At 50.9% G+C, this 18,009-nt stretch overlaps 2 protein-coding genes across 6 annotated transcripts in view; both read right to left on the bottom strand.

Annotated features, from left to right (window-relative positions):
• Positions 1 to 1,019: 1,019 nt before the first annotated feature.
• myo1eb (myosin IEb) lies at positions 1,020 to 12,505 on the bottom strand. Of its 3 annotated transcripts, none has more exons than XM_007543069.2 (27): positions 11,850 to 12,505; positions 10,578 to 10,715; positions 10,132 to 10,221; positions 9,954 to 10,048; positions 9,795 to 9,882; positions 9,280 to 9,369; positions 9,077 to 9,208; positions 8,875 to 9,009; positions 8,671 to 8,803; positions 8,360 to 8,556; positions 8,209 to 8,289; positions 7,590 to 7,676; positions 7,422 to 7,508; positions 7,174 to 7,341; positions 7,001 to 7,086; positions 6,637 to 6,718; positions 6,356 to 6,561; positions 6,138 to 6,282; positions 5,912 to 6,026; positions 5,672 to 5,841; positions 5,239 to 5,384; positions 5,012 to 5,158; positions 4,773 to 4,927; positions 4,620 to 4,694; positions 4,333 to 4,486; positions 4,075 to 4,238; positions 1,020 to 1,682 (listed from the first exon to the last, which is right to left on the bottom strand). In XM_007543069.2, exons 1-27 carry the CDS (start codon positions 11,850 to 11,852, stop codon positions 1,606 to 1,608), a joined length of 3,246 nt encoding a protein of 1,081 aa, XP_007543131.1. In that variant the 5' UTR covers positions 11,853 to 12,505; the 3' UTR covers positions 1,020 to 1,605. The 3 variants fall into 3 exon arrangements, with proteins under 3 accessions (XP_007543131.1, XP_007543130.1, XP_016522129.1); XM_007543068.2 differs by having other exon boundaries at positions 4,333 to 4,522; XM_016666643.1 differs by lacking the exons at positions 1,020 to 1,682; positions 4,075 to 4,238 and having other exon boundaries at positions 4,361 to 4,482.
• A 357-nt stretch (positions 12,506 to 12,862) lies between these two features.
• pi4kb (phosphatidylinositol 4-kinase, catalytic, beta) overlaps positions 12,863 to 18,009 on the bottom strand; it is an 8,151-nt gene continuing 3,004 nt past the window's right edge. For 2 of the 3 annotated variants that reach the window (XM_007543073.2, XM_007543070.2), the window contains exons 3-13: positions 16,739 to 17,089; positions 16,268 to 16,312; positions 15,662 to 15,889; positions 15,364 to 15,591; positions 14,935 to 15,044; positions 14,763 to 14,867; positions 14,565 to 14,688; positions 13,927 to 14,192; positions 13,729 to 13,861; positions 13,400 to 13,520; positions 12,863 to 13,325 (exon numbers count right to left, since the gene is read on the bottom strand). In XM_007543073.2, coding sequence (XP_007543135.1) covers positions 13,144 to 13,325; positions 13,400 to 13,520; positions 13,729 to 13,861; positions 13,927 to 14,192; positions 14,565 to 14,688; positions 14,763 to 14,867; positions 14,935 to 15,044; positions 15,364 to 15,591; positions 15,662 to 15,889; positions 16,268 to 16,312; positions 16,739 to 17,089 — 1,893 coding nt within the window. In that variant the 3' untranslated portion in view covers positions 12,863 to 13,143. The remainder of the gene's footprint in view (positions 13,326 to 13,399; positions 13,521 to 13,728; positions 13,862 to 13,926; positions 14,193 to 14,564; positions 14,689 to 14,762; positions 14,868 to 14,934; positions 15,045 to 15,363; positions 15,592 to 15,661; positions 15,890 to 16,267; positions 16,313 to 16,738; positions 17,090 to 18,009) is intronic. The other variant, XM_007543071.2, reaches the window with a different exon arrangement.

Consider the following 18,009-nt stretch of genomic DNA (forward strand, 5'->3'; position numbering starts at 1 on the left):
AAACATATATGTATTTTCTATTAACTTTTGGATAATTTCTCTTTTATCCTTGGCTTCAGCCTGTGAACCAGGACGTCTCAGAAGTCATTGAGTTCTCCCAGTGAGACCAGCAGACTGAAGCCTGTGGCCAGTGTTCCCAGTATAATAAATAAATGTTTTATTCTTTCACTTTTTGTGTGTTTTTAAATATCTCAATGTGAAGTATGAGTATTAATGCAGCTTATGTAACGAAATAAAAATAATTTACTCTGTTAGAATTATTTCCACTCTTTGCTGTCAACAGCAGAGTTGGCATACTCTGCTATTGACCATAATAATTTTTTTACTGGAAAAAAGTAAGAAAAATATGTAGTTTAATGTTTGACAATGACTGATTTATAAATGAAAAGTCATTTCTCAATAATGTATAAAATAAATACAAGAAAATAATTTGTTTCTTGTCTTGAAACGTTAAATGTACATTAAATTATGGGATTATGTAAATATGTTCTTTAATAAAACACTGTAAAAGTGTCTGTTCATCAGTGTTAATATAAAAATGTTACTATAAAAATCTTTTCTATCAAATAAAAACATTGTGCTCTTTATTCAGAAATGCCCCAAAACAATTAAATAATCACATCTAAAGTTAGAAACTCTCTTTAGTAATTTCTCTGATTGTGATAAAATGTGTCAATTACAGGAATTAACTTAAAATACTTTGTAGAACGGCACTTTGTGAAGTTCGGTCCATTCACTTGTATTAGCTTACTGGCACATATTCCACATTCAATATGGCGGACGCTGTGACGTATTGCAGCAGCAGGCCGACCCGCTCCATGAGGGATCTACGTGTTTATATCTATGATGCGGGGTCTACTCTTATATTTTGTCTTAACGCTCCGACTACCATCAAATCCAGCTGCTTGCAGAGCCACAGCGCCCCCTGCGGACAGCACCAGGGACTACATCCGTCCAGTAAATTCTATTAAATATTTTTTCTTTAGTTTCACAGAGAAACAAATGAAAACAGAAGTCGATAGAATTTTATCAGATTTCATTTAATTAGTTGGGCAGAAAAACCCATTCTACTATAAAATCTGTTCTGAGTTTTAAAGGATTAATTTACAACATATGAGCTAATATGAAATAGTGTATAAAAATCACGGACTGATCAGAAGTCTAATTTCCAGCAGCACTTGAAGGCAGCGCTCTTTCCAACAGGAACTCTGGGTAATGTAGTGCCACCTCCGCCTGCATTAATGGCTGAAATCAGACCGAAACTGAAGGATGAAACAGAGGAGACTATAAATCTATAAATCTGATCGTTAAACATGTTTCTAAATTGATGCTGGATCAGCCGGACCGGAACCAGAACTTAGTTCAGTTAAATTCATGATTTAATCAGACAGAAAAACTGTGATGAGGATAAAACCCTTTGTGGCCTGAAGGAGGCGCTAGCTACTAATACTGATGTCAATATTGATAGAACGACTCTTTCACAGAACCGCTCCATCAAGACCAGGAACCCTTCAGAACCGACCCAGACCGACAAAACAGACCAAAACATCGTGTGTTTGACTCCACGTGTCTCCTGATGGCTGACCTCTGACCCCGGCCCCAGGTCTAGATCTTCTCCACGTAGTTCCCAGGGAACATCCCCTCTTTGCCCCGCAGCCGGCCGAACCACCAACCTGACGGATCTACGAGACAGGAACCAGAGGAATGGGTCGGAACCACAGTTTCATATTTATTGCAGAACAAAATCAGAAGCACAGCTGTCAAGTTTGTAGGTTTTGTTTTCTCGTGCAGTTCCCCACTTGACAGGGAAAATCTCTATGCTGAAGTTTTCAACTGGATTCACTGAAGAACCTTAATTTGAGTCGACCGTCAGTGTTTATGGACGACGGTCATTTGGGTGGAGAAGAAACAGGAGCGATCCATTACACTTAAACTAACACTGTGAAATAATCAGATTCCACCCGTTAAACCAGTTATGTTCCAAAAATATTATAAATACATAGCAAATATTTTCTTAATAAAATTCAACACAAATAAATTGGCATGTTTATCAAAACTTTATTTTTGTAGTCAAAACATTCTGTCCAACTTTTGTTTCCGGTTTTTTCATTTTTATCTCGCTTTTTATTTTACAACAATAAACATCAGCGGGGGGCTTACCTTTGACCTTTAACCTTTTCAGGTCTGATTTTACATGAGCTGCTGTGGTTCAACTGATGGGCCTGGGGCCAAATCCGGCCCCCCGCAGCTTTTTATGGGACTAAACTCCAAGTGTGCTGAAATATTATGTTATCAATCAAGTCAATGCAGGTTTTATCCGTTTACTGCTGAATTATATCAATCAGTCCCTCCAGTTTCTTGAGAATTACAGTGGAAATTGACATAAAATCACCAAATCGCCAAACTTTACATAATTAGGATTCACTGCAGATTTTTCTCAAAAATTGTCAAAAACTTTCTTACTTGTACTAAACAGCTGCCTCGGCCTTTGTTGAGGCAGACTGTAATCCCTGATCTATGTGGCGAGTAATAAAAAGTCGTCATAAATAAGTGCAAATTTTTCAAATGTTTCCAAATTAATATCACAAACACTTTGATTTTAGTGTAAAAACATGAAAAGTATCATGAAATCCTGGAGGGTCTGAAAAGATGTTCAATAATATGATTTAAATTTAAGAATTGATATGTTAGCAGTTTGTGGACGGCGGGTTTTATCATTACATTCTGGCACAACCGGCCCTTTAAGAGCCTTCAGGCTCTTGATTTGGCCCAAAACGGAAATCAGTTTGACACCCTGACCGATTGATTCCACCTGGTCCTCACTGCTGACAGAGAAGCGGCAGAAAGGTGCAGCAGAGAGGCGTGGCTACCTGGAAGCTCGCCAGAACTATCAGAACCACACAGTCGGTACCATCGGGTCCATGAACAGCTTTAAGTAGAATCTACAGAACCACAGCGACTGGCTGTAGTACACCCTGAGGAACTGTGGGGGCGCTAGCTACGAGCTAAGCTCATAGCTATGTCTTAAGATAAGATATTCCTTTATTAATCCCACAGTGGGGAAATTTACATTGTTACAGCAGTATAAAGGACAGAGCAGAACCAATATAAAAATCTATATATACACAGTAAAATCAGGTGAATATAGAAAGTACTGAAACAGTATTGTTTGAAATATAAATAAATAAATTCCAGGTTTATCGCCTATAGTAAAGAGTAGTGAACTACTGAGAGCAGCGGGTGTTGTAGTCTGATGGCGGCCGGAAGGAAAGACCTGCGGTATCTTTCCTTCACGCACTTAGGGAGCCGCAGCCGGGCGCTGAATAAGGTGAGCAGTTACTGTTCACCTTATTCCTGGGAGGTTACCGTGGAAACGACTGCTGTGGAAGCTGCTCTGGATAATCTGCGGTTTTTATTCATTGTCAACGTTAATCTCTGTTTTCGGTTATTGTGGAGAGTTCCTGTGATGAGCGGAGCCGTTTCCATCGAGGAAACAAAAACACTTGAAAAGAGAAACCAAGCAGCTGTTGGTGGCTCCAGTTTAAACCCTCAGCTTTAGCTTTAGCCTCCTGCTAGCTTTAGCCTCCTGCTGTTCACTTCACCTGCACTGAAACCCAAACCCAGACTCAGTGAGGTGGAATTCTAAGGCTTTGACTAGGCTCTGCCTTAAGCTCAACAAACTTATGTCCCACCTCTCTGAATAAAATGCAGCCAACCTCATTACTATGAAGATACTGAAGAGCTTCATGGCTTTTCTGATGACTCGACGCTTCGCCATCTGAAGAAATGACGCCAATGATGCTCGTGTAGGAGCCACTTCTTCAAGTCATCCTCCCTGTAGTTAGCAGCTGATGTTCCGGCGTACTACAAAGCCTCAGATGAAAGATGTTAGCTGCTAGCCGTTAGCGCGTTGCTAGCATGTAAACAAATGGTTCGCGGTTGAAGTCATACCCATAATTCAAGCATGGCCTTATGAGGGCTAGAAACAACAGGACCTGATCATAGGTAACCATGTAAACCTGGCCGGACCCGGTACCAGGGGTTCCACTGGACCCAGCCCGGTTGCAGCTGTACCTTCAGTGAGGATCTCGATGACGTCGTTGGCGTTGAAGCTCAGCTCGTCGGTGTCCTGGGCGTCGTAGGCGTACAGAGCTTTGCACTGGGGGGACCGAGGTTTAGGTTTAGGCCGACCCGCTCCCGGAACCGGCTTCACCTCTTTGGAGAGGCGCCTGTGGAACCTGCAGGCCAGGAGTACCGACACATGTCACCACTGGGGGCAGCAGAGCAGCTACCTGGAGGTGACCTTTGACCGCCGAGGGTTCTGGACCTCACCCCGCCGCTCCCTGGTCAGGGACGTTCATAAAGCCCATGTCCTGGTTCTGGGGTGGCTGGTTGCTGGGCCGGTGCTGGTTCTGGAGGCGGGGCAGGGTGGGTTGGTCCATGCTGGACTGCTGCCTTAGGGTGGGCCCTCTGGAGGGGGCGGGGCCTCCTCTGGAAGCCCCGCCCCCTCTGCTGTGAGGCACTGCAGCAGAAAATAGAAGTGATGAACCATAAACCTTCAGAGACATTCCAGAACCCATTTCAGAGAGGTTCTGGTCCAGAGTGAGACCAGCTGGTACCTGAGTGGTTCTGGTATGTGGGTGGAGCCTGGCCACCCATGTAGCGGCTCTTGCGGTTATCCTTCCGGGTCGGTCCTACAGGTCAGACACAGAAAGTGATCAGAAGGAGACATGAAGGTTCTGTCATGGGGGATGAACTGGGTCAGAGCTTACTGGAGTTCTTTGGGAGGCCCGGCCCGATGGAGACGTGCAGAACCTTACCACTGGGCTTCAGAACCACCTCATCTCCCTGGCCTGCCTGGAACTGGATCTGCCTGGACCCGGACGAGCTGAACAGATGGCGGCCCTTCTTCACCTTGAACTCCAGGCTGGATGGAGGAGAGGTTCAGGACGGGTTCTGATCAAGTTCCGTTTGGGTTCTACTCAGGTTCAGGTGGGGTTCTGGTACTCACAGGTTGTTGAACTTCAGCGCCAGCTTGCGATCCGTGTTCTCCTGGTACCGCTTCACCAGCAAACTGAGGAACTCGGTCTTGAAGACGCTCTGCAGGACGCTGTCGTACTCTTCTTCATGGACAATGAAGAAGTCGTCCTGCAGAGTGCTGCCGGACAGACGGGCGGGCCAGAGCCGTCAGAACGACGCTGGGCCCGGGTGGATCCCCCTCTGGTTCTGGTCACTTACCTGAGAGAAACTGATTGGATCCGGTTGAGCTGGATCTTCCTCTTAAGGACCTCATGGATCTGACCCTTATCTGGACCTTGCTTCACTTTCTCTCGGCCAACCAGATACAGGAACTTTGGGGTCAGGATGAGGTCACGCTTCGTCGTCTGCAAAACAGCAGCGACAAAAACGGGTCGGAGAACATCTGGTTTCCAACAGCAGAACCGGGACAGAACCAGCACATCTGGACCACACAAGTACTGAGAGCTTCAGGAGAGGTGTGACTTAACACCACAAGAACGGACCCAACAGCAGTAAAATCAGGTCAAAGGTCATCTCCAAACTGCCGGAAGTCCATCACTCAACAGAGGGAAGATTATTCCTAGCAGATGACGCCCCGCAGGACATGACAACCCTTAGGAGATGAAGAACCTTCAGTTTTTGCTGTTCGTACCTTGAACCGTCGGTCGAACTTGACGACCACGTCAGCAAAGTCGATCCTCTCTCGGCGGCCCACAAACTGCCGGATCTCAGGGTGGTTGTCGGTTCCGATGTAGTCGCCCACAAAGTTCCTGTTGATGCTATTCTTGCGGCGTTCCTTCTTGTTCAGCAGAATGTCTGAGGCTGGAAAAAGAAGGATCTGTGAGGACTCAAACCGGACCAGGACTCCTCTGTCTGAGGTAGAACTTCTGACCTTCCTCCCTCATCCTGACGTATTTGCGGACGGCGATGTGTTTGCGCCACGCTTTCTGAATGACGCGGGCATAGCCGTTGAATTTCCTCTCGCGCATTTCCTCCAGCAGGAAGAGCTGCACAGACACAGAGAGCAGAACCTTTTAGCTGGTGTTGGATGAGGAAGTACTGCTGCAGAACCAGAACCTCCCCAGGAACCGTTCCATGGACCTCCAGGGGTCTCTTACCGACTCTGGAGCTTTGATGAAGACCTTGGCTGTCCCCAGCTGGAACTGGTCCTGGTCCATATTAACGGAGCGCAGCAGGTGCAGGACGCCCTGGCGCTGCTCACCCCGCCACTCGGGCCAGGTCTCTCTGGTCAGGATGGCGTACCTGCAGACCGCCAGACCCGTTAGAGTGTCCGAGCCAGCAGCAGGTTCTGATTGTGTGGGGCTTGATGCAGAACCTGTGCAAGAACTTGTTGAAGACGCGGCGGTAAGCATATCCTGCCCGGCGGACCCGGATGTTCTCCCGCAGGCCCAGGTACTCCACCTGGTGCCGCACCCGGGTCTCCTCCCAGTCTCGTGGCCGCTTGGTCTCATTGGGTTTGATACACCGGATGTAATGGGGCGTGCACTTCATCAGGGTCTGGACCAGACTGTTGGCTTGTTTCTGGAGGAGTGGAGGTCAAAGGTCAAGGACCAGTCTGGTGTCTGGTCATAAGAACCTGCTCAGGTCCCAACTCACCTTGATCTTGCTGCTAGCCGTGGTCGGCCGGCCTCGTTTTTCCGCCTCCAGGTTCTCCGGGAACAGCGCTCTGATGAACGGACTGACCATGAACACATCACAGATTAAAGTACCTCTTATTGTGAAGGGTCACAGCTTCCTGCACCACAGGTTAAAGTGACACTGACCAAGTTAGAGAACAGGAAGTTGATTTAAACATTAAAGGGTCAACAGCTGACAGAGGGTCAGATCTATTCATACCAGGCAGGACAGAACCAAGACCTGTAACCAAAGCACTTGGACCTGCAGTTACAGCAGTTGTCCATCTGGAGGCGCTGTGGTGTAAACCTGAAATGTCCTCAGAAAGACGGAGCCGAACACTCACAACTCGCTGCTCTGCATCAACTCGATGATGTCATTGAAGAGGACATCCCGGTTCCGCTCACAGAACCCGCCAACGTCATACGACACCTGAGAGAGAGAGGGATAGGCAAGCAACAGGTGAGGTCAGGTGAGGTCAGGTGAGGTCAGGTGAGGTCAGGTGAGGTCAGGTCAGACCTTGCCAGCGTAGTGGTGGATGATGAAGCCGCGGTTCCAGCTGCTGAAATGCTCGTGCGTCCCGATCTGTCCCTGCAGCTTCTGCAGCAGCGTCTGGTCCGCCCCCTCTCCCTTGGCGTGCATCGTGGCGCAGACATCGTCCAGGACGCTCATCACCCCAGGAGGATTCTGGGAAATGACCAGACGGACAGAGGGAGTGATGCGTGGGAAGCTCCGCCCGCAGCCGGCCCGCGGGTCAGTCCACTCACCAGTTTGGACTCGATGAGGTCACAGACCACCTTGTTGTTGAAATACTCGATGGGGGTCCAACGGATCCCCTCCTGGACGTACTCCTCCTGCAGAACCAGAACCAGAACCGGGATCAGAACCTGAATCGGGCCCGGCTGTGCCCGGTTGTGCCCGGCTCTCCAGCTCACCTGCTCGGCCTTCAGCGTCAGCTCGATGAAGATCTGCTGCAGCTTCTCGTTCACAAAGTTGATACAGAATTGCTCAAAACCGTTTTTCTGAAAGCAAAAGAAGAAGCAGCGCCTGGTTGAGCTGCTGATTTTTCACATTAGAGGGGAAAGTTCTGTTAAAGGATGAGCGTTGCAACAGCCTCTGGTAGCACCAAGAAAGTCTGACCGATGGTCGGTTCCTTCTCTACGGAAAAGACGGACAGCACAGCGCTAAGCTGCTAACGATGCGACGGCCTCGCTGTTATTCAGAATATTGATCAACAGCTCAGCGTCACTCCTTCTTTTTGGGGAACACATGATCCTAACACTTTCAGTAACATTCTTGGCACTAGCATCAGCTAGCTCACTAACTGTGTTGAGGCTTTAGTTGGGAAACGAGTTCTTTCATACTGTGGCTGGAACATTTGGGAATAAAACATTTCTGTACCCCTGGCTAATGGTATCTCTGCTGTTAGAACTACAAAAATGGCCGATGGCATTAGCATGGGATGCTCTGCGACTTGGAGGGGGGTGGGGTTAATTGTTCTTCCAGAACACCTGCTCACCTGACGAATCCAGAACATTTGTCCCATGGGTTTACCTGGAAGATCTCAAAGCCGTAGATATCCAGGACTCCAACATTGAGCTCCTCCGTCTCCTTCTGCATGGCCTTGTTCACGCACTGAGACACAGGAGACACCAGCTGAGACGGACAGGGACAACCAGAGACGGGGACAGATGCTGGGACTCACGTCCACCAGGTAGTCAAAGAGGCGGGTGTAGAGCGCTTTGGACAGGGCGTCCCTGGAGAAGCAGGCCTGCTCCGTGTTCAGGGTGACGGAGATGGACTCGGTCTTGCCGCCCCACTTGCTGTCCATGACCCGGCTGGTGAGCTTGTTGCAGAGTCCGTCCTGAGGGATTCCCAGCAGGAAGGATGGGAACGCCAGGACTGGAGGGGACAGAGGAGGAAGAGAAACGGCAATATGAGAGCAAACTGAGCACAGGAGAATCCGGGTTCTGATGGGTTCTACTTGGTTCCTTTTGGTTGTGTTGGGCCACCTACAGTCCTGGCTCTCCACCACGGCGTAGTTATTCTCCTCCCGGAAGCTGATGTTCCCCAGGTGAAGGATTCCTGCGACCAGCTGCAGAACCGAGTCCTGATCGTCCAGAGACAGACCCACGACGGACATGGCGGCCTGGGGACAGAGGGATGGTTACCCTGGAGACGGGGAGACAGACTTGGGGACCAAGGGGGCCATGTGGTTACCATGGTATCCAAGAAGTCCTTCCTGTCATCCATGTCCTCCACCGTGTACGTTCCTGACTGGTTCAGGTAGAAGTAGTAGTCCGGGGTCGTGACCCCCAGGTTCTCCCTCTGCTCCCCGCTGGCTCCGCCCAGAAGCTGACATCATCACAGGGAAACAGATTAACGCCCCCGCGTCCCAGTACACTGAAGTACCATTAAGTACCTGGTAGTAGATGTGGAAGTTCCTCTCTCCGGGGTTCTGGGAGACGACTCGGCTTTTCTCTAGCAGGAAGTTGGAGATTTTCCCTCCGTCTGGTGCTCCGCCCCGGCTGAACTGGATCTCAAAGTACTTTCCCTGGACAGACAAAAGGCCTGCTGGTGGTACTGCTAAAGTGTAGTACTGCCGTGTAGTAGTATAGTACTCACAAATCTGCTGGAGTTGTTGTTGCGGACTGTCTTTGCGTTACCAAAAGCCTCCAGCAGGGGGTTGGACTGCAGGATGATGTCTTTGACCCGCTGTGCAGTGACAAGCAAACATGGTTACCATGGTAACGGCATGCCTAAACAGCAGCAACAGAGACCCAGACCGCACCTGTCTGCACCCGTTTCCTCCAGGTCTCTGACTGACCGTCCAGATCGATTCCAGACTCAAGAGATTTTGTGAAAATTATAAAAACCTAAATTGGTTCCATCGTCACTTGCAGACACAGAGCAAGCCGAGCCAAAGGAACGCAGCAATCAGCCGTCGGCGCTGCTGCATCATCTGAGTCAGTAAATTAATAACAATCAGAATAAACTACCTGAGGAGCTTTGGCTGAGTTATGAGGCATGTTTCCTTTCTGTGCTGCACCAAAGTAAACTTCTAAACATTTGGTTTTGGTTTCGGTCTGGACTCCATACCTGCCTCTAGTGACTGTAACCATGGCAACAGCAGGACACACCTGTACTTTCGCTCCTCCTCCGGACACTTTGGAGACATAGCTCATGATGTACTTGGCAGCGACGGTTTTCCCAGCTCCACTCTCGCCGCTGAGGAGACAGGAAGTAGTTTCACATTCAGCCGTCTCTCTGGTTGGAGCCGTTTGAGAGGCTCCGCCCACCTGATGATGACACACTGATTCTCGCTGTCGATCATCATGTTCCGGTACATGCAGTCGGCCAGGGCGTAGATGTGGGGCGGATTCTCGTACTGCGCCTGTGGACAGAGGGGGGTTAGAGGCTTCCAGTCTGGCTCCATGTCTCCATGTCTCCATGTCTCTATGTCTCTCTCTGTCTCACCGCTCCCTGGTACATCTCCACTTCTCTCTCTGTGAAGTATGGCAGCTGTTTGAACGGGTTCACTGAGATCAGAACCGGCCCGATGTAAGTCTGACACAGCTGGGTCAAGGACCTGAACCAGAACCTGTTAGAGTGTGTGTGTGTATGTGTGTGTGTGTGTGTGCGTTTGTTTGTAATACCTTGTGGGGACGATGTTCCTGACATATACTACGTTGTGGGGACCGGAGCCTGATCCCCACGAGGGGAAACCCTGTTTTAGGGTCAGGGGTCAGATTTAGGGCTAAGGTATGAATTGAGTTTTGGGTGGTTAGGGTTAGGAAAAGGGTAAAGGTCGGTCAGGTTTAGGCTGTAGAAATGAGTAGAAATGAATGGAAGTCAATGGAAAGTCCCCACAAAGATAGCAACACAAATGTGTGTGTGTGTGTGTGTGTGTGGACGGAGGATACGAAGATGTAGTCGTCCATGTATCTCTTCTTCAAGTTGTCGGTGATGGCGTCCTCACTGATCTTGGACAGCAGAACCATGTTGTCCACTCCGCTCACCTTCACGTTCTGGGCCTGCCAGTGGTACCGCTCTTTGCTGCCCTGGGGGGGTCAAAGGTCAGCAAAACTTTACCAGGAATGCAGAGGAGGGCGCCATTAGCTTTACCAACCAGGAGGTGCTAATCATAAACTTTAGCAGTGCTAACACCAACACAGTATTTAGGGGAAGCTAATGCTAATGCGCCGAGCTGAACCATGATACCCACCGTGTGCCCTGGTGATGCTGAGACTCTCAGGATTTCATTTTTGTTTGTCTTTGTTTGCCTTGTTCTCTGGAGGACAGAAACATCCAGAGATCAAGGAGCTCAGCTAAAGGTTCTGGTGCTGAGCGGTCCAAGCAACGGGTTCAGCAGCATCCACACGCAGCCGGCCTCCTGAGGCTGACTGATGATGTCACCAATAAGAAACCTGGTGCTTCCGGAGGATCTAGACTCTGATTAGCTGAGAGTCACATGGACAGGTTCGGTTTTAGTTTCTATTCCTCTGCAGCGTTGCTGTGACCCGTTTCCATGGAGATGAGCCACCCGTCCACAACCATCACGATTGGCTGCTTTACATGCAAGTAAAGTGTGATGTCACCAGCCCCGCCCACCCCGGGGCCTCAGACGTCCCCAGGGCCCCGCAGGCTGCAGACACATCCCTGCTGCATTCCAGCATTCCAGCGTCCTGCGAGGACATGCAGAGCTGCTGCGTGTGTGTGTGTGTGTGTGTGTGTGAGAAATAACACAGGATCAGCTGAGATTAAAGCAGGAAATGTGAGGCCTGATTGTTTACATGTTTACTGCCCAGGTAAACCATCATGTTTACAGGGACAATCAGCAGCAGACATTTTTCTCAAATCTTCCCAAATGAACCTGGCCGATAAGCTGACGCCCACCGCCTGCCAGCTGCTCTCTGATTGGTCAGTTTGGATATAAAACTAGTTTACAATTCAAACTGTAAACATATTTTATTCAGCCCAGTTTCTGATATGAATTATTTAAACTTTATTTTAATCTTCATTAAATTTTTTTCTTTCCAGAATCCAGTTGTTTTCCAGAACCAACAGAATAATCTGTTTTCTGGAAATTTGTTTGGTTCTGATCAAGGATCAGTTCATCCAAGCCAACTGGAGTCAGAACCAGAACCTCTTTGAGGTTCTATTTTCCTGGATCTGCCTGAGGTCCGTGAACTCACCATGTTTCTGCTTCTCCACTTCCTGCTTCAGATCAGAATTGAGAAATCTGGGTCCAGAGGGATCCGACTGGATCTTGGAGGATCCAGGTGGTTTCAGGTGGAACCAGGCAGGATTTGGACCGGCTCGCTGCGGGTCGGAACCCTCCGGTTCGGTTCGGTTCGGTTCAGTTCAGTTCAGTTCCCTCTCAGCATGCCGCCTCCTCCCGCGGTCCGCCGTTTCTTCCTTCAGTCTTCAGATTCTCTGCAGGTGTGGACAGGTAGGCTCCGCCCCTTCCAGCCCCGGGGAACTCTGGGTAATTGAGTCTCAGCGCCTCGTGGTGACGCTCTGCTGCCACCCGGTGGTCCAAACCGGAAGAGCAGCAACAGGAACCAGAACCGTCAGAGTTCGGCTCTGGATGGAGAATCATTTCGTGGAGTCAGAACAACCAGAACCAGGAGCCTGGACCTGAACGGTGCTGGTTCCGCTTGATCAATCAACAACCGGGTCACATCAGAATCGGGTTGCAGCTTGAGCAGAGCAGGAAGCAATTTATAATCAGAACCAGAACCAGAATGAAGCCCAGCGATCCGATGGATCGGGGCTCATGGAACCAGAACCGGTCCTTTTGGGTCCATCAGCTGCAGGTGGTTTGGTTGTGATGGTATCATGCTGCGGGTCAGTCTGAACCCAGCATACCTGAACAGGTGAGGCTGAGGAGGAAATGACCTTATTCCAATGAGGAAAAGGTGGAGCCACTTCACTAACGATGTGTTGCTATGGAAACCTTTATTCTGCTAACCCGGTTACTAACAAAATCGACACCAGAACTGTTTGCTCAGTCATGAACCGGATCAGTGAACTGATTCAGTGCTTTGATTCTCTTCTGCAGTTCAGATGATTCATTCATGAACTGGTCCAGTTCATGAATGAATCATTTCCTCCATCCAGCCGAGACGACAGGAAGTTCATTTACTCTGGAGGTCAGAGGTCACCTGGTCCCGGTGCGTCCAGGTGAATCAGGACGCGGCAGCGCTGCTGGTGGACACCGTCTGCTTTTATTGACCTTCATACCTGGAAACCACCTGCTCACATTTCACAGTTCAACTAAAACTGGGCTGCTCTGTGATTGGCTAAAAGTCCTGCTGAACAGCCAATGAGGAGCCTCTGCCCAAATATGGAAACAAGGAGGAAGAGGAAGACACACAGATGATAAAGAGGAAAGAAAACTTTTCAAGGAAACACAAACAAAAATCTGAAAAAAACAGAAGACGAAGAAGAGTGGCCGGGGTCACATGATGCCGGGGTCACACGGGGTCACATGATGCCGTTGGTGAGGTACTGGAAGCCGTCGTACAGCTTGGTGGTGAGCGAGCGCATGGAGCCGTCCACCAGCTGGTCCACCAGCAGCTGCAGCTGCTCCTCCGTCAGGCTCATGTGGAAACGCTCCTTCAGGCCCCGCATGGTGCTGGAGCCGTGGAAGCAGGGCAGCTGGGAGCCTGGGGGGTACAGGGGGACACGGGCGGTCAGTCAGCGGCCAGAGGGGGGCGCTGTGGGCAGGACTCTCACTCACCTTGCTGCATGATCTCCACTATCTGCAGAACCCGGTCCATGTGCTTCCTGGCTGCAATCAGACCCTGAAGCATCAGCATCCTGTAGTAGTTAAACATGTCTCCATCTGGACCGCCCATCACCTGGCAGACAACGCACAGGGTTCAACAAAACACCCTGCCAAAGGAGCTAACATGATCTCCTTTCAGGTAAGACACGGGGTGAATTTAACCCTCAGCTTTAACAAACTTCATCTCGCCTTCCTGAATGAAAGTGGAAACCTTATAAACAAGAAACAGGTCTTAACCTGAACCGCACCCAGAACCAGAACCAGAACCAGAACCAACCCACCTCCACGAACTCTGCGGTGAGCTTGAAGGCGGACGTCTCGAAGCCGAGGTTCCTGGGCGAGCTGGACAGGATGAAGCCGAAGTCGATGTGGATGATGTGTCCGTCGGCGTCCAGCAGGATGTTCCCGTTGTGCCTGGGGGGGAAGCAGCGTCAGCAGGGCGGGGTGAGCGCGTGGAGCGTTTGGGGGCGGGGCCTCACCTGTCCTTGACCTGCAGCAGGTAGCAGATGAGGCTGTAGCCAGCGCAGCTGCGAACAAAGTTCCTCTGAGCGGACAGGAAGTTCTCGGTGGTGGGGGTGCCGTGCTCCTGCAGGAAGTAGTCCAGCAGCGACAGCTGGCTCTGCTTCTTCACCTGGTGGATGGACACGGCGTTGACCACCGGCTCGATCATCCCACTGTCCGCCGACAGAACCACGATCTTGTAGGGCCGGATCCACAGTGGCACACGCTCCTGCTCCCAGATCGACTGGGGGACAGAGAGATGCATGATGGGAAGGAAACCGGTGTGAGCGCCGCTGGTGGGGAACAAACTCCCAGCTTCACCTAATCAGCTTCCAGATTGTTAATGTTCAGTAACGATCAAGGCTGATGTGAAGGTCTAGTTAAATTCACATCTGCCCTCACTGTTCCTTTAGAATGGCGCTGGCTCTGGCAGCAACAGGTCAAAGGTCAAGACCAGCCATCAATTAGCAAGCATTTAAAGAGCAAATCGCCTTTGAAATACCCATCTTAACATGCTGGACAGCATACTGGTTAAGATATTGGCTAACATGCTAAATAAAATGCTGGCTAACATGCCTGCAGGGAGGACGGCCAGGCGGTGACATCATGGCGTTACCTTGAGCTGCTGCAGCACCTGGAAGGCCAGCAGCTCCTGTCGCAGGTCGTCTCCACACTTGACGATGACGGACAGCAGCCTCCAGGTGGGGAAGTGTCCGTAGGGCGAGCCCTCCCTGATCCTCCTGGGGGACGGAGACAGAGACGGCTCAGCACCAGGCGGGACGGCCCGGCGGTCCGGACACGGGGATTAGCCTACCGGACTTTCTCCTCCCAGGGCTCCTTGAGGGCCACGGCAGACGGGTCCTCCGGGTCCCGCCTGAAGGTGGTGGGGGCCTGCGCCAGCTGCTCCGATAGGCGCCGCCTGGAATCAGAGGGGACAGGGTCAGAGGTCGTCTGGACGGCCAGAGCGTGTCAGAACGTGTCCTGACCTGATGTCCCCGGCGGCGATGAAGACGGGCTCCTTGCTGTCCAGGCTGGTGATGCTGTCCACCGAAAACTGGCTGATGTTATCGCAGCTGTTGGTGTGGCCTTCTGGGAGCTGGGGGTTCGGTCAGAGCAGCAGAGGTTAAATATTAGTAGCTTAATAATGGTAGCCAGATGCTACAGCGCTAGCTCCATCTGGAACAACGCCTTGAAATTATGTTATCTCTAGCTAAGGTACATTAGCTCCAGCTAGTGGAGTTAGCTTTAGATAAAGGACGGTAGCTCCTGCTATCACACTACCTCTTGCTAATGGATATTAGCAGCTGATAATGTGTATTAGCTCCTGAGAGCGACCTCACCCTCCTGATTGGTCCTCATTCTGACTGGATCAAACATTTCCAATGTCACATCACTTCCTGTGGGCGTGGCCTCACCTCCACCTGCAGCTCTCCGATGTCGTCCACAGACCAGGCTTCGTCGTCGTTGTCGTAGTTCGGGACGACAGAGAAGCTCCCGGCTCGCTGCTCCGCCATCATGCCACAGTCCGGCAGGTTCTCCACCGACCGCGTGCTCCTGATCCGGTTCTCTGGGATCCGCATCGGAACGCTGGACGTCTCAAAGTTCTCACACTCCAGAACCTCCACGTAGATCAGGTAGGGAGCCTGGGGGGCCAGCAGGATGAAGTCAGGACCTCTGCGTCCCCATGTAGCCCTGGGGGCTGCGGGGCCTCACCTTGTCCTTGGAGTTGAGCACCACGGCCTGGGTGTGCGGCACGCGGACCACGTGGTGGTCGAAGGCGGCGGTGGGCAGCCAGACGCGCGCCGGCAGCTTGTGGTTGAGCAGCGACAGCTCTGAGATCAGCCGTTGCGTCTTCTGCTCCTTGGTGGGCAGCGTGGCCAGACGCTTCCCGATGCCCATCAGGGACTTCATGAACTCCCGCTGCGGAGCCAGGCGCACCGGCTGCAGGCACACAGGACAGGTGACACAGGGCCGGAGCCTGGGCTCAGGTGAGCCAGCACAGTCTGTCTGTGGGTCAGGTTTAAACATCTGGATCAGAACCACAACTATTCATAGTTCCACTGAGGAAAACCTGACGCACAGAACCAACCCACCAATTGGCTGAGGGACCAGCAGAAGGAGACATGAGGACAGGTCAGATTCTGATTGGTTAACCCAGAAGCATCAACAGAACATAGAGACACAATCACACAGTCCGAGTCCACAGGTCAGGGCGATGCATGGACCGAACCAGAACCAGAACCAGAAACCAGAGACTCCCTGGCAGAGTGCCTTTCCCAGAATTGCCCGCAGGCTGGAAGAGTTTTGGGCTGAACTTACGGGACCAGAATCCAACTCCAGACTGTCGGAGCTGGAGCCGCTGTCCTGGGGGTCAGAGCAGAACTTCTGGTTGGTTTCATTCAGAAAGTTCATGCAGGTTCTGGATTCATTGAACACCTCACGATGCCTTCATGGCCCTGCTGGGAAACCTGAGCTGCTTTTACAGCGTCCCAAACGACCAGATCAACATCCGAGGTTGTGAGGAAGGAGCCACAGTGTTCAGACCCAGATACCGGTTCCACTCTTAAAGGTTTTCCTTTCTGACTGACTCCAAATCTCTGAACAAAGGAGGAAAAACCACTTCCTGTCTGGAAGGAAATCTACTTCCTGTCTGTTGTTCATCATAAAAACACACACTGGTTCTAATCCCAGTGACCCAGACTCTCTAGGACCCATGAGAACGTTTTCTCGAAGCTCCCTGAGATGGATTGACCCCACAATGACCCCACAATGACCCCACAGTGACCTCACCTCGTCCTGGCTGCTCTCCACCTTGGGGTTGCTGGCCGTTCTCTTCAGGTTGCTGCTCAGGCTAATGCTGACCGTGGCGTCTGATTTGGAGCGCTGATGGGTCCGTTTGGACGGAGACAGGCCGTGGTCCGCCGCTGGGCCCCCAGGGGCCGCTGCTAGGCAGAACGGCGTCAGCGTCAGCTCCCTGCGCGCCCGCGGGCCCGACGGCTTCAGCTCGTCGGACAGGATGAGCTTCCTGAGCTTAGAGCCCCGGGAGTGGCGCTGCGTGGAGATGTGCATATCGGAGGAGTAGGCGCCCAGCAGCCAGGCGCACTGCAGGCTGAAGGAGATGCTCTGTCTGCAGCGGTGCACCTGCAAGGTCACACACAGGGCACATTAACCCACAGGAACAGATCACTAACATGGCCGCAGGGAGTCCACACACAGGCCACAGTACTAACCCGGACCACCTGGTGGAGCCGCAGCATCTCACTACATCACCTGGCCAGGTGAGGCACCTGCTGCTGCTCAGCACCTCACTCACCTGAAGACTTCTGTACTAGAGGGACCGCGCGCGCGCACACACACACACACACACACACACATTTGTGTGGCTGTCTTTGTGGGGACTTTCCATTGACTTTCATTCATTTTTACAGCCAGCCCTAACCCTTTCTCTAACCAAAACTAAATTCATACCTTAGTCCTAAATCTGACCCCGACCCAAAAACATTTCCCCTTGTGGGGACCACAAAGAGCAGCGGGTCCCCACAATGTAGGGGGACCAGGAAAATGGTCCCCACAAGGTATTACATGCACACACACACACTCTGCAATAAACAGAACTGACAGAAGAGAGTTTGTAAAAAGAAAAATGGTGCCAGTAAAGCGAGTACGATGGAGAATCAGGGCCAGTTTGAGATTTTCTGTTTTAATTGTGAGAATAACGTCAGAATACCAAATATCACCAATTATTTAAATTACCAGAAAATATCTGTAATTATAATCTGACGAGAGCAGATCAGCAAACGGATTCATTTAAACATCGTCTCAGAATCTGCTGCTGTGTTTAAACTGGTAAAGAACTGGTGTGTTCCTGTCAGAACCTTGCAGGATCTATTTTTCCTGCTGATCTTTCATCCTGTAACAGGTAGCCCATTAGCATGCTGCTGGTACTGTAGCTAGCCCATTAGCATGCTGCTGGTACTGCAGCTAGCCCATTAGCATGCTGCTGGTACTGCAGCTAGCCCATTAGCATGCTGCTGGTACTGTAGCTAGCCCATTAGGATGCT

The sequence above is a fragment of the Poecilia formosa genome, unplaced genomic scaffold, assembly GCF_000485575.1.
Source record: "Poecilia formosa unplaced genomic scaffold, Poecilia_formosa-5.1.2 Scaffold761, whole genome shotgun sequence".
NCBI classification, from domain to species: Eukaryota; Metazoa; Chordata; class Actinopteri; order Cyprinodontiformes; family Poeciliidae; genus Poecilia; species Poecilia formosa.

Bases quoted from the DNA above. Each gene is read 5' to 3' on its own strand.
- myo1eb (XM_007543068.2), bottom strand. The intron at 9,370-9,794 runs GTGTGTCCTGCT...GTCACTGCACAG, and splicing joins GAGGAGGAGCGAAAGTACAG to CGGGTCAAAGACATCATCCT. The intron at 4,523-4,619 runs GTACCAGCTGGT...TTTCTGCTGCAG, and splicing joins CACATACCAGAACCACTCAG to TGCCTCACAGCAGAGGGGGC.